Source organism: Lipophrys pholis (assembly GCF_963383615.2).
Source record: "Lipophrys pholis genome assembly, chromosome: 10".
Taxonomy (NCBI): Eukaryota; Metazoa; Chordata; class Actinopteri; order Blenniiformes; family Blenniidae; genus Lipophrys; species Lipophrys pholis.
The window spans coordinates 12,323,814-12,339,518 of record NC_137640.1 but is presented as its reverse complement, the minus strand read 5'-3'; the positions used below and the strand labels follow the sequence as shown (position 1 = coordinate 12,339,518).

Sequence of the window (15,705 nt, the reverse complement as noted above, 5' to 3'; positions counted from 1 at the left end):
TCCCCCCCTCTAGGTTAAACATCTGTTTTACCTTGCCTGTTGTTAGTGATTCAATTAGGACGTTGACTTTTTCTTTAAAGTTTTGTGAATACATTTGCACATATTTATGGTGTCACCTTTTTTTTGGGGGGGGGGGGGTTGAAATTAAATCCTATACATGGTTGCGACTTAAAGGGAAGCAATTCACCTTTTTTAAATCACTGTTTCTTACAATGAGCCACTAACTTCCACTTTTCCACCCCAATGTGTTTGCCACGTGCTCTAGACCACACTTTGCCTCAAGGAGGAGAGCCAGACTCAACAATGTAGATAAGATTCACAAAAAGATACTTGTAAGTAATTGGCATCTGTGCAAAGGTTAATACTGTCTGATGCTTATCTAGGTAAATAAACCTTGAGTCAACTTGTTGCCTCAGAAACACTGCGGCATTATAATTTGTGTATTCCCCTTTACTTTTAAGAGCTTGTATAACCTTCAAAAAACCGCTAACACAGGGATGTCAAACATAAGGCCCGTGGAGCCAAAACTGGCCTGCAAGAAGCTTCAATTTGGCCAAACCACCCAGGATATGGTAAAACTTTCCTAGAAAATTGATATTTAACAAACTTCTTAAGAGCAGAGGACATAACACAACACTGAGACCAGAGCTGAGACATTGGTGATGCTGCTTAGCAAATGAACAGCTACAGGACATTTCAGTGTATTTTTCACAAGAAAGTATCATTACATTTGGCTTCATGTTGAGATTGTAGTCATTTTCAGTAGTTGTGCATGAAAGTATAGACATTTTCATCATGTATACTCTGCAGCACAACATTGACAAACTTGAAAAGTTATAGTTAAAGGTTATTATGGCTCTATTGTACTGGTCTGGCTCGCTCCAGATGAAATTGGGGTCTATGTGGCCCCTGAACTAGAACTCCTGGTCCAACACATCTGATTTCCAGCGTCGGTGACTGTTTTTGATTTCCATATTACTCAAAACTACCACTGTGGGGCTCCACAGAATAATCTGTAACTACGTTTCAGCTCCTCTCTACTAATATCAATAGTAGTACAAGTAAATACATGATGATGAGGAATTCACAACAGTCACTGTTATATAGTAAAAAGACTTTTATTACATTCTCAAATCCACATATAATATCACCATTGTGCAATAACACTTCACTGTGTTAAAACCGCTCGGACTTTATATCCATGACATATCATAAATTATTTCATATTAAAATCTAGACTGATTTAATAATAGTCTTTAGAATGAAAATATAATAAACAGAAGGATCATGACATAAAAGAAACTTTTAAGGAGACATCTTTAAAAACGCTCTTTAAAAAAAATAGAATTACATCTTTCCATGACAAAAAGGACACTAAACTGATGAGAAAAAAAAGAACAGTACAAACGGAAAAAAATTAAGAAAAAAAATCACAACAAAACCAACACTATTGTTTATTTATATATATATATATATATATATATATATATATATATGAATAAATCTATGACTCAAACTCAAAGTGTTGCAATAATGATATAGACAGGGGTAAAGTCTTTGATACTTCTGTAATCAAACATTCATGAGAACATGTACTGTACACAGTGATCAAGGTTTAAAGGTCTTCTATGTTGGTGCAAGGTGTCTTGCTAGACTAACTGTAGACACTGTAGGACAGAGAGCCCAGCTATCTCCCTGAGTGACTCTGAACCAAAATGTAGGTGCAGATCATAAGCTCTGTCCCCAGGACAGATTATTTTATATATATATATATTTTTTTAAAACAGGCCTGAAAAGTCACTAAATATACTGAATCATTTGAAATCAGCATATCTAACATTCTCAGGCTTGACACAGAAAAAGTATCACACTTTGTTACAATCTGACAGTGATATCAGGCCATTTCAGGTGATCTGCAGGAAAGTTTTTTTTTTTTTTTTTTGGTTCATTATATTTTAAATCACATTATTTGTTGTGCTATAAGCTCAACCGTGCTGGAGCGCTTATGAAAACATTTACTCTAGTACAGGGCAACTATGGCCCAACATACTTAGAACAATGGGAAAGACATTATTGCACAATCCCACAATGCCACTGTCTTTTGTACCAAGGCAAGCGTAAGACCCCTCTGAAACTATGTGAGATAATAGGGTATATGGCAAAGAGCACTGTCCCAGCAGTGCAAAGCAAATAGAGCTTAAATATAGAGACATCCAACTTGTCATGTGATTGTCTTAATTGCTTAAGATAAAAATAAATAAAAAAAAAAAAACATGTTTTCTCAAATTACAATTTCTATTTCACAATGCCTTTAGTGTGACAGTTTTTGGTTCTACAGTAATAGATTATGTTCCACAACTCTGAAGAAAAAGACTATGTGGACACACCTGTAGGTGTCTCCAGACACTGCTGCTTCAGTCAGAGCAGGATCTATCATGTGCTTCCTGGACCTAAAGGCATGTGCTGCTCTGAATTGCAGAACAGCAGTCAGAGAGGAATTGATCATCTATGCCCCAGCACTTCACTTTTTAAGTTTGCATTGACTGATTACACAGTAATTAGTGGCAAATCCACCACTGTCGGACATTTCTGAAGAATTTCTGCAGCATGAATGTAGAAACACTGAACTCAGGGGGGTAGCTGATGGCTCTGTTAACCCTTTGCTGTGCCTTATAGTGTTTGAAGTGGGTGAGGTAGTAAGGGAGTTGGAAATCACAAATATAAGAGTTAATACTCCAATCAGGAACCCTCGGCTGCCTCGAGCAGTATAATCTGCCCGACCCTAAAGCAGAGACAGATGCCGCAGCCAGTAAATCCCCTATGTTATAGAAGCATCATCCACATGTCTGCTTTCCTTTTTCATTGCCACCTTTTGAAACACATAGATGACAATATAAAAGAGGCCACATTTCCAAATCTTTCTTCATTTCCAAGTCTTTTGAACCTACTTAGGTATTGGAGGTTTGGACAATGCGCTTGAATACATGACCCCAAAGTGGTCAGCGTCTGTGCACTGATGGTCCTACAATGTTTAGGTACACCCCCTTGGTGTACCTAACATTTTCAGACTGTTTCAGCATGAGTTCCACAGATGGCAATTTTCATTTTGAAACCCGTAAAATCTTATGCCATGGGGTCAATTTAGATTTCAATGAGGACTCTCAAGTGCTAATCATCCAGATTATTAATTTTTTTTCTTTTTTCATTTCAGCCCACTTTCTTTTTCTGTCTCCACGTGGCCCGGCAGCATGGTTCATGTTTTCATATTTTCACAATACCTCTGTGACTCTCACTATCTAAGTGGCATTTGCAAAGGAAAAAGGTATGAGGACTGAGGTCATTGATTGCATAAAAAAATATAGAGCTCACTTACACCAGTGTCTGAGGGTGTGCTAGTAAAAATATCGACAACCGTTTCAGCAGAACAGTTCTGCTTTGTGCTCCGCGTGCAAGAGTTTCTAGATGCGTGGCAATGTCAGTCCACGATTCATAGTTTAAAAAAACAAAAATCCAAAAATAAACCCTCGTCCGCTTGTGAGTTTGATCATGGTCCCTTTAAACAGTTTGTTCATATGTTACAAAACTGCAAAATATGGGTGCTACCAAAATACTGAAACAAAACCAAAAATAGAAAGAAAACAAGAAACAGTACTATACTGACAGCTGAAACAGGCATCATTACTGCAAATCTCCACAATGTGGGCGAGGACCTCGAGTATGTACATTCTATAATGGAGCCTGGGGCTGCCTGCACTGAATGGTTAAGGGATGAGGGGTACATTCAACAATAGCTTACAGGAACTGCGAGAACAATGAAAGTCACTTTTTCCATTCAGAAGGAATTCAACAGAATGAAAAGTCGAAGATGTTCTGATAGAAAAATATTTTTTCGAAAATACAAATGTAGTAGGCTACACTTTAAATGTTGTTTTCTTTTTTTTCTTTTTTTTTTAACCTCCCTAAAAAGCAAGTTAGATGCACTGATTGCCTGGCAGCGGATCCTGTAGTGTTAGGTTGAAAGGACTGGCTTTGCAGGGCAGTGAAAGCTACTCCACAGGACTGGGAGATCAGAGGTGAGAGGAGTGTTTTGCTTAAGTGTAGCGTGCAGGATTGTCATCAAGCTGCTGGTTGGTTTCGTTCCAGCTGGTTGCCACATTTCTTTTCCTCCCCTCCCTACACCTCAAAGTCACTATTTGAATTATGCAAAATAACCAAAACGAGCAAGGCGCTAGCCCTCTGTGGAGTCTGGGAAGGTAAGTTCACTCCCAAACACCTCTCTGTACAGCGGGGGAAACGTATATGCCGTTTCAGGGTGAACCAGACGGAAAAACTCCAGCTTGTCGATGTGAAGGTTGCAAATGGACCTCATTACGGGAAGCTTAGCCACCATCTAGGGTTGGAATTCAGAAAAAAAAAAAAAGAACAATTAGAAGAAGATCTGATAGTAAATACCATATTATTACAAAACAATCAGAATTTATATTTTCGCCAGTTGCTTTGTACCTTGGCTAGTTTCTCCTCGGATCCGTCTTTTTGTATGCAGCGCTGCAGAGCCACGTAAACTTTGTCCTGCAACTTCTGGATCTTCTGGACATCTGTCAGCCAGTTTCGGTCTGGAGAGACGGTGGTGACATTATTGCAACAGTTTTATCATTATGCTACCAATTAGGACCTGCATTTGGTCCCAATTGGAAACAACTCAAATATAGCAGCAGACAGGAAGCATCAAAATGTTACGGCAGTTATTAATAGTGTTGACATATCAACACAAACTGCTCAAACATTATATATTATACATAGAAGTACTGGCCAGCCAGTCAATGGTTGCTGCTCCGCTGAAAGTTATTTCTTAGAAACACAGCATCTGCTTGATATAAAGGATGATATAAAGATTCTAAAAACCAAAAGGTAAATTGCACTGCAACCTAATGGTTTTCCCTCAATGTTTGTACGAATCATGTGCACATAAACAAAAATAACACAAGGCTGCCAGTTGCAGCAATTTAGTTAAATATATGCAGTGACTTGTCCATTGTGCATCAATATCGTGCAGCAACTGTGGCGTGCAGGTAAACCTTTGTGTTTACCGGTTCCAGACAAAGACGTCTTAGTTCAACAGACGTGCGGATTAACAGTTTCACACACAGTGCGTGTGAAGAGATCTTTAAAAAAGGAGACATCATCTAACCTGGTGAGAGCAACACAGCCGCACTGAAAAGCGCCATCTCCTCCTCCGACATCTGGATCCGGCTCATACTTTTGGCAAAGTCAAACACCGCGTTCACGAGGTCGTCGCAGCCTTTTGGGGAGGAAGAGCAGAGGGAAAATGATCAAATACACCGTACCACTGAGCACATGAAACAGTTGACATGAAATCCCACACTTTTTCCTTCATATTTCCAGTGGAATCAGAAAAGAAAGCTAAAGGAAATAGATGGGGAACGAGCTGACTCACCAAGAGCTTTGAAAAGTTGAGGAGTGGCAAACTTTCCATCAAAGAGCAATGTATTATTGATGGGGTTGTAGGCCCGACACATACGGATCAGAAGAACATCCATGCAGCCTGTCGAAAATAAAAAGATTTTGATGAGAAAAATGTTCGAGGATTCCTACAATTAAATGGTTGTTATGGAAGAAATGTTTTAAAAACTAAGTTTGATTTGTTTCGTGTGACATTAGAAAGTATTGAATGATGACTGGAACAATTAATAGTGTGTGTTATGGCGCCAACCCAAGCAAAGTAATAATCAAGCCAATAGCACATAACAGACATGATTTTCATACTTGCTTATGCAAATCAGGCTTTTATGTTCCTTATATGTTTTGTTCTGCATTTCACAGCTTAATTGCCATGGGAGTACAAAGAACATGTTTGACCTCACACGGAAGTGAATTACATTGCCAAAGCCATTCACCCCGAGATGCCAGCAGAAAGTTGACAGATGTGGTAAGGGTGTGGATCCGTTAACCCCTTTGTAGGATTTCTAAGCCGAGGACAAACCCACATTTTTGCTTTTCAAATCCCATTTATCTAATGCCTGCAATGATGTGATCAGTAAAACCCAACTGTTCTTAACTTCCCATCACCTTTAGTTCTCACGCCAATGTGACTTGGAATGTGAAGTCCTATTCCAGTAAAAACAAACAAACAAACAAACAAAAAAGACAGGAATTGTGGAACAGAAGACGCGGCAAATTTAATACAAAGCCAGCCTTTCTTCAGAGGAAGAAACACATGCACCTTTCAGAGTCACCCGGCAAGCATGTGATATTGGTATGCTTTGAAGTCAGTTACCATTTGCTGGTAATATACTGTTCAACTGACAACAGCTATCTTTGTCACAGCTAGATGTTTACAGTTTAACAAATATAGCAGTCGCTGTCCCATGTGTGCAAAAGCTGATTTTTTAGCCTGCGGGGCGTGTGTGTGTGTGTGTGTGTGTGTGTGTGTGTGTGTGTGTGTGTGTGTGTGTGTGTGTGTGTGTATGTATATTGATGTCATGCACTGACCTGCTTTGAGTAGGATAATCTGATCATTCTGACAGAGGTCCATGAAGCCAGAGATGCGCTTGGCAAACTCTACTACATACTGGATGGCGTTGGTGATGTGAATGGCACATTGTTGCCACATTGCCTCTGCCGACTGAAAGAGAACAGAAGCAAACAGAAATTCTCTATGAGGAAAGCAATCTCTGAAAAAAGTACTTGAGGTTCAACTTTTGTATTTTTGCTTAATTTAAATAAACCGCAGCCAGTAGAACATTTACCTTCATCTGGTGTGTACGCGTCTCTTCTGAACTATATAACGTCCATGCCATTCTCTTCAGCTCGTCTGAGCTGTACTGGCTTGTTTCAACATGGGACTTCACCACGTTCTGGGTTATACGCTCTGAATGAGAAAGAAACAAAAAAAACAAGTCTTGTTTAGCTTTTTCCATTAAAGTTTTAAAATGAAAAGGTTTTCTGATAATATCTAAGGTTTCAAATCACATCAGCAAAGTGCGGCAAGATGAATATTTACCTATCTCCAGCAGGGAGCAGTTCTCGGGCACTGGGTTGAGGATAGCATGTGAAAAGAGTCCAGAATCGTGCAATAGTTGGTACTCATGCTTTATGCTGCTGCCATCAGCAAAGTCCAAATTGGTCTGTTCTGGTGAACTCTGAGAAGATGAGCTGCTGCCGCCGCTTCCACCCAGTATGTCCAGGTTACAGTAATCTCCACCTGCATCCTCTGGGGTCAGCGGCAGGTCGAAAAGCAGGCCCTCCGGCAGCGTGGTGATGTCATCCAGGTCACTGAGTGTGGCACCGGAGCCTCTTCTGTAAGCGCGGTCGAGGTCAGCCAAGTTACTGTTGTCCTCGTGGGCACCGACCCCTGCGCGCTCCTGGGACTGCTGGTGTTTCTGAACCTCTGCGTACAGGCTGTCCCGCTGCTTTTTGGACATCCGACCAAACTTCACAGCTGTAAAAGCAGAGTGCAAAGAGAAAAAGAAACATTAAAGAGAGTCTGGTTGAAGTCACAGAGGGATCGAACGACACATTTGTTGTGATAAGCAAAAAGTTGGGAGATGGAAACTCTGAGTTAATTAAATATAGATCGAGTAACTGAACTCACCATCGCGGCTCATGCCCAGAGCGAGACACTTCTGCAGCCTGCAGTGCTGACAACGATTACGGTTGGTCCGGTCAATTAGGCAGTTCCTCTGTCGCGAGCAGGAGTACATCGCATTATTCTGCTGGCTGCGTCGAAAAAAACCCTGAAATACAAAAGCAGGCACTGTGTGAGTATTGCAACACCTGCTGGGTGCTGTAAGTCATAAATACAATACTTAATCAGACAAGAGTACAATCAACAATGTGATGATCACACTGTGGAGACGAGTTCTTCTGCCCGTTATCACCTTGCATGTAACTGATGAGGATGGTTAAAAGCTCACCTTGCAGCCTTCACAGGTGATGACACCATAGTGAATCCCAGATGATTTGTCCCCACAGATTTTACAGGGAATTACCTCTATTTGAGCTGTAGAGAGGAAAACAAAGCAGAAAAACAGAAGTGTTAAAAAAATATGCCAATATGTTTAGATGACTTAGAAGAAAAGTGGTATGATGACATTATTATTAAAAAAAAAAGAAAGAAAGAAAAGCAAATGTAAAATGTAACTACAAAAAGGTTTCATTACTATGTGCCTCTATTATGTATTGATTAAAAAAAATAAAATCATTTTCCAAGATCTGGTGAGAAACTGCGTGAAACTGTATAAACTCTCAGACTGGACAGCCAGTATCCATCCATTAAAGACATCAACCAGATAAAATGGGCAGCTTTTTTTTTTTTTTTTTTTCAAAACCAATGTTATTACCTACTTGAAGGGACAAGGAAACAAACTGGATTTAATCCTGACATACATTTCATTTCATGGCATTCAAATGCTTTACAATCTTTGAAACAGTTTCAATGATAATTGAGATGCTTCTCTGTGATACTGTTGCAGGACTGTGCAGAAACAAGAGAAGTGTCAAGACCACAAAGGAAACCGTGTACACTGTACATTATACACCTTGTGTCCATTGTGGAAGCCTGAGCCTTCTTACCCAGGAACAGCCTGTTCTTTTCATTATGCTGTTTATCTAAGTAGCTGGGCCTCCTCAGGCCCAGAATAGCAGGTCAATTGCATTAGCTGAGGCCTAGGGTTATAAAGTTTCACAGCTCTCTCTCGCGCTGCCACTCTTCTTCCAGGGATAAACAAAATGTTAACAGGTTAACAAAGGCACACTGCCATGCCGGAGCCTCCAAGGCCTTCAGTTTTCACCCACAAAACGACGGCCATCGTTACCATTCAGGCTGTGTGTGGTTATTGATTTGTCTGAGGCCAAGGGCTGTGCCAAACAATCCTTAAACCATGTTGCTGGGTCACACAGGGGATTAAGTAACCCATAAATCACTGAAAACTGGTCTTCAACTGCCCTTCAGAAATGTTGCTGTTTTCTAAAGCGGTGTTTATAAACTACCCTCAACCAACTAATGAAATATGTCGCTGTGCGTGGGGAGGAATATGCGTCACACGCAGCAAAAGAGGTTAGTGACTAAGAATCTTGAGTCGGGGAGAAAAAAAAAAAATCTTCTCCTTTTTAACTTTGAGATCATTTATTGCAGTGGAGAACACACACTGGAGTATCTTGGATTGCTGTAGTGCAATGGTTCACGAAACGCAAGCGAGAGATATAAATAAATAAAGGGCAATGGAAAAAAAATCCCTTTCTCCATTGCTCCCTTTATCACTCCCCCTTCAGTGCCTCACCCCCTCCCTTCAGTCTGTTATATAACTGCCGTCTGGCCGCATTCCACCAACACACTCATTCAAAGGTGGTTCTCTTGGCAACAGTGTGACGATCCTCCTCCACCCTCCTACCCTCCTATTGGACTCCGAGTGAGAGGCTTTGCCTGTGACTCGCTGCCTCACCTGCCAGTCAGCTGAGTGCCACAGTCAAGCCCGGCAAACGGGAGCTGCTCCACTGACACAATTTCCCATTCAGCGAATGAAATTGGGTGGCGGACTCACAAGGAACACAATCTGGCTCCTTGCAGGTTTGAAGGTGGAACAAAATCGGACACAATCGTAGGTAAAAGGGAGGGCGGATCCTTGCTTCAGGCTGACAAAGGCAACAGTGTGAGGTTTATTTACGGCAAGAAACCAGACGACCACATGAAACTAGGAAGGAAAGAGAAGTGGCCCCAACTGGAGATTTCAACACTTGTGCAACATCTGGACATGGTTCAAAAGCCATCTAGTACAGTACGAGTGGAGGAGGGCTTTGCTAATAGTAGCTTATAACTTGTTGCAGCATGTCAAGTATTTGAGTGAAATTTCAGCGGTGTTGTTGCATCATAAATCTATTTTTACTCTGTTGCAGCAGCACCAGCAATTCCTCCTGCCGTCCTGGTCTATTGGCTAATAACTGTTGTGCAGATGACAACATTGGGGTGAAATGGACAGCGCTGATTAAAAATAACTGTGTGCTGAGCACTTGTCACACTTTACCGAGGGAGCGAACACAGTGAAACATGCAACCACTAATTTTGAGGCATGTTGCAAGGGAGCAGGAGTCTGAACAAGAGCTGCTTTCTTCTCGGTGGAGTTTATTGAGAACACTACTAATCCTTGTTCTAAGACAAACGGTTCTTGAAAACAAGAAAAATGTAATTATATCAGCTAAATACATGAATTATATCAGCTTATAGCAGATATAATTTATAGAAGAGTGACTAAATAACATACATAACTTAAACTGAATAAAAATGACATTCCTATTGAATGTAAGTTACGTGAATGTTTTGTAAAAGACTTAACCATAAACTTGTATAAGGTAGTCAATGCTAACTTTTAAACTCAAAAGTGATTTAAGACAGGACACGGTCAATGTGTCTTTGAGTCGATGACTTGTTTCATCATCTCAGCTGCAACCTCAAAGTAACATTGGACTTTGTCCCCCCAGCCCAGCTAATCAAACAGTCCAAGGGTCCTATTGACCGGGTGCTTTATATTTACCTGGCATGTATATTTAACCTAAATCGGATTGAGTTTATGACTCACATGGGCAAGAAATGGCCCCAGTATATTGGAAATTGTGCAGAATATCATGACATTGGTTTACTAACAGAATGACTTGAGGCACTAGTTTTGACAGGTAGTTTGTCAAATAATAGAAAGTCCTGCTCCCCTCTATAGCCTTCTGCTCTCTTCCTGCATACTTTTCAAAGCAGGGCCCTGACTGACACCTGTTTTCCAGTAATAATTGTTTTTTTTTCTCTTCTTCTCCTCTCGCTGACCTACCTAGAGAGCACAGGTAGTATAATATGGCCTCAAACTAACCCCGAGCCCTTTCAAAATGCCCTCCAAATTCAGGAGATTCCTTTAGCAGATGCCAGGGTTCAGGATTGACAGATACCAGCAGAAATCAGTTTCAATGAAAAGCTCGGCTACGATGCTTTGATTTTGAGATCTTGCTGACAAAACAAAGCAAAGACAACCACCGTAAAACGAGCAGTAACATAAAACCTGCCTATAATTGGAAGCTATGTCAGGGAAATACTGTACATTCTGTGCAGTGCGGAGGCCTGTCTGTACACACACGTCTGTGTGTGTACAGACTAAAACCCTCCTTTTTTTTTTCTCTCCCCCTTTTCAATGTAATTTCAGCTTACTATTCCCGTTTCTTCTCACCTCAAAATATAGATATGAGAGTTGAAAAAATATATATAAACTGGCCCATGTGATTTAATTAGCAGAATGCTACTTCCAAGAATTTGTATTCACATAATAAACAAGAGTGCTGTGTCTGCCAAGAAACCAGGCCCCACACCGTGTGGCCCCTGTAGTGCCGCACCATTGATCAGAAAAGATAAAGTGCATTCACTTGACCGTGCTACTGCGCGCTGCTCCGAGACCCAAGTGGGCCTCTGCAACACAACCAGATCAAGACTGAGGAATTTGCTTTGCAGCATGTAATTTAACGAACTGCTCCAAGCCGCCGGAACAAGTTCAAGCTTATGCTGCAGAAATCACAAAGATCTTTACCAAAAATCTTTTCACACCATCCATATCCAGACTTTTTTTTTTTTTTTTAAATTTACAGAACATTTGGATGTAACTTAGTTATGGTAAATATTGAAGAGTAACTTCAAACATGACGGCGCTATAGCATGAATGACAATGCAAAGATACATGGTGACATTTTATCAGTACACCAACATGCAGATTGTGTGACGAAGTAAAGCTTTTTGATAAAGGGAATAGAATCTTAGCGTGGCATTGTCAAAGAAAAAGGGCACCTTGACACATACTGTAAGTTGCAGTGAACCCCCCCCCCCCCCCCCCCCCAAGGCTGCACACTCAACAGATAGTGACTTTGAGGCTGAGCTCAGCACACCAGTGTCCTTGGAGAGCACAGAGCAGCCTTTGGTTTCTACTGCTACCATACGTTTGATCCTGGAAAAACTGAGCTCCAACAGTCTTCTAAGTCTCTGTACATCACCAAGAGCACAGAAGCTCAGAACTTACATCTAAGACTGCTTTTTTTTTTTTAAAGTTAATTTGATTACACAGCATGCAAATGATTAAACACTACGACTGCCTCTAAAACTAAGAATAAATTGCAGCTTTTAATTCTATATAAAAAGAAAGCAGATAATCTGAGTCTCTTCTTCCTCTCTGAGCTCCAACTCACATTTTTTTTTAATACAGTATTACTCATCTTCTTTTACCTCTGTGGCTTTTAGTCGGAGATGTTTCAACCTATGTGGCTATTGGACAGAATCAGATTGATGAACCACGCTTGACTGGAGTAAGTAAACTCTGGTTGATGTAAGTAACCTTAGCTGGCAGAGGAAGCTGAGCTTAACCGAACCCTGCTGTGTTTCACAGTTAAATGAAGGCTTGCTGTGCCCATATCCTGCTTCTGACAGCAGTACGTAATGGTCCGACATTACAACACAAAACAAATGGGTTAAATGAGACAATAGAAAAATATACATGTACAAGTATTAACTGACATTTGTCTGTCGATCAGATATATTTCAGGATATTTAAGGGTACTAACAGCAGCAACATCAAAATGTCAGCTTGCTCTTCTTTTGAACTACAGATCAAAGATGACATTTTCCTTGCAACTGATTTAAATAATCCCCATAGTTTCATCACTTATGACGACAGACTGGACACACGCACACACACACACACAGCTTCAATGACAGAAGTAGGTCAATGGCACACCTCTCTCTCGGTCCCCCAATGTTTAACCCCCCCCCCCCCCCACACACACACACACACACCGACCATCACACTACTAATTAAGAAAACAAATACACGTTGGCTGACGGGACTTCCTGAAACTGCAGCCTAAAGCACAATTAATAACATCACGCCGTATATTAAGGCCATAAGATATCCCTTTATTTATCTCGCATGTGGAGAAATTTGTAATCAAGTCAAACTCTCTATTGGATGTAGAATACAAATATATAAACTGATATTGTCTTTGTTAATAAGTGTTGTAATAGAGGGTTGAAATAATATGGTATAAAAACAAGTAAATGCAACTTCTTTGTCAGTGCAAACAAATCCTGCCAGCAGATTTTCATGCGGCTTGACAGCCTATGAATCTCTCTCTCTCTCTACCTCTCCCTCCCTCTCTCTCTCTACCTCTCCCTCCCTCTCTCTCTCTCTCTCTCTCTCTCTCTCTACCTCTCCCTCCCTCTCTCTCTCCCTCTCTCTTTACCTCTCCCTCTCTCTCTACCTCTTACATAACCACAGTTGCTCACCGGGGAAAATAAAGTCTTTGATCAGTTTTAACACACTAGTTTCTTCAAAACACTAAGAATCGTCACACACTAAGTGCACTCCGTATTGATGGACGTTAGAAACGTTTTTTTTATGATGTTTGAATATTATAATTTGAAATTAAAATAAAACATTCTAAACACTATTTCATTCATCTAAGGAACATTAATATCTTAAAATCCAACTACGGGAGTCACCGTGAGACACATTTACACTTTATAAAGAATTAAAATTCAGTTTTACGTAACTTAGGGGTCAAACCTGGTGTTTGTTTCAACGCGCGTCTCCAGTATACGCACTTTCAGCCTCCGCTTCAAACAAGTGCCTTCACCACACTGAGACAACCCGAAAGTTATAACAAATAATAAACAAACGTCAAACCTTCTCTGCTGTCGCCGAGAAACTGAAGTATATAACAAACAAATACAATAACACACCAAAAATTTTTAAATTTTAAATAAATTCCATCAACTCACCTCTCATTTTTGCGTTGAAGTCTAGTTGAGTCGTGTCATGAAAGTCCGAGTGGAAATAAAGCCCGGAAAGACTGAAAGCGAGACGCACGATTTCGCTCCGAAGAGGAGCAGCTGAAAACTGTAACGGCAACAAATCCTCATATGGGGCTTTTCTAGCTTTTCTGCACACGGACAGACTTTTATAATTAAATAGAAGCGACGGCGCGTGCTGAATGCGTGCGAGCTGCTCACACTCTGTGACTGAAGCGCACACCTATAAAAACAACACCGCAGCGGGTCTTCCTCTGCGTGCTCTTCCTCGCTCCGCGTCTCGCTCTAACCCAGATTCGGCGCGTGGACTACACATGATCCTCAGCCCGCGGTCCGCCCGCCTCGTGCCCCGTGAGCGAACACGCGCGCGCGTGCGCAGCGTCCACCCCCCCTTCCCCGCGCGCGCTTTAAGGAGGTTCTCGCGTGCGTGGGAAAGTGTGGCAGTGTGTCAGTGCAGACCGACCGTCACCCAGCGTGGGAACTACTCAATTACAAGCGTTCATTTGGGGATTTGCAGACTTTCTCGCCTTCTATTTTTATTTAATTAATTAATTAATAAAAAAAATTTCTGCAGTAGTGTTTTTTTTTTTTTCTCCACTGTTTACCCTCCAAAAACATTTTATCAATAAACACAGCAAGATGCAGTCTTCGTTAAAAAACAAAAAACCAACAAAAACAGACAAATACAAATCTTAATACAAGCCAATTCAATGCTGTAGCTTACCAAAGACCCACGATATAACAACATGTATGTATGATAGCTGAAAGGTTTTTAGGTTTAGTCTATTGCTAGAAAGTCATGAGTGTTAGTCTGGGCCTGTGTGGAGTTTTTAAGTCCTCTCTGTACTTGTGAATGGCTTTGTCCAGGTATTCTGTTTTTCACTGCCACAAATTGAAATGATGCATTCGAGTTTCCTTGAAGAAACCTATCAACTTATTGTTTTAACTTGATGACACAGAGACAGGCAATAAAGTGCATAACTACTTTTTTGATGACCACAGCTTTTATTTCTCATCCCAAGGGGATTTAATATCTACGACAAATAAGTAAAAGGTACAAATAATAAATACAAGTAGATGTGTATTTATGAGTATAAATTATAATAATCAAATTTGGTATAGATATTTTTCATATAAGCAATAAGCATTTATCTGAAGGCTTTAATGTATCACCAGCCTCAAGGAATACTAATGTTTTTGAATGTGTATGCAGTGACTTACAAAGGCAGCTCCCAGCTTAAAATTAGCTTTATTATGCTATTATGGCATCCTATGTAATAATTGACCAACTGGAGAAAAACTGATTGGGCTATTTTTTGGAAAAATTAAACTTCATACTCTTATGTTCAATATTAAAGGCACTATTTGAGTATCACAGTGGTTAGTGTTGTCTTCTAGCAGGAGCCCAGGCTGAGTTCATTTCCACTCAGGGTCGTTCTGTGTTAAGTCTACATGACCTTTATGTTCCTGTGTGGATTTTCCTCCCACAACCCAAAGAAAAAAACAGCAAGGGATTGGTCAATCAGTAAGTTTATTTTTTAGGTGTGAGTACATGGCTGGGTGAGTGTCATTCTGCGTTAACCCCATGAAGGACAACTGACCTTTCCAAGTGTACTCTGCTGTTTGCTCATTGTCAGTTGAGATAGACACCAGCTGCTGACATGCCACTCTGGCTGGGATGTTGTACAAATTATTTAAAAGAAAAATAAAACTATACTGATTTTACTACATCCATAAAGGTCACAGATATGTTTTGAGAAGTTTTGTCTTTATATTCGAAAATATATGTATCTTCTATCCTTCCCCATTGTGCTAAATGATCTGTACATTGTTGAACTTCTAGGACACAGCGTCTCAACTTT

At 40.5% G+C, this 15,705-nt stretch overlaps 1 protein-coding gene across 3 annotated transcripts; it reads right to left on the bottom strand.

Annotated features, from left to right (window-relative positions):
* Positions 1-1,942: 1,942 nt before the first annotated feature.
* rorca (RAR-related orphan receptor C a) lies at positions 1,943-14,368 on the bottom strand. 3 transcript variants are annotated; one of them, XM_080474303.1, is made up of 10 exons: positions 13,814-14,368; positions 7,935-8,020; positions 7,613-7,754; positions 7,022-7,459; positions 6,768-6,889; positions 6,511-6,643; positions 5,456-5,563; positions 5,189-5,299; positions 4,504-4,613; positions 1,943-4,390 (listed from the first exon to the last, which is right to left on the bottom strand). In XM_080474303.1, exons 1-10 carry the CDS (start codon positions 13,818-13,820, stop codon positions 4,229-4,231), a joined length of 1,419 nt encoding a protein of 472 aa, XP_080330429.1. In that variant the 5' UTR covers positions 13,821-14,368; the 3' UTR covers positions 1,943-4,228. The 3 variants fall into 3 exon arrangements, with proteins under 3 accessions (XP_080330429.1, XP_080330430.1, XP_080330431.1); XM_080474304.1 differs by lacking the exon at positions 13,814-14,368 and adding an exon at positions 13,599-13,674; XM_080474305.1 differs by lacking the exons at positions 7,935-8,020; positions 13,814-14,368 and having other exon boundaries at positions 7,022-7,451; positions 7,604-7,671.
* Positions 14,369-15,705: the final 1,337 nt, after the last annotated feature.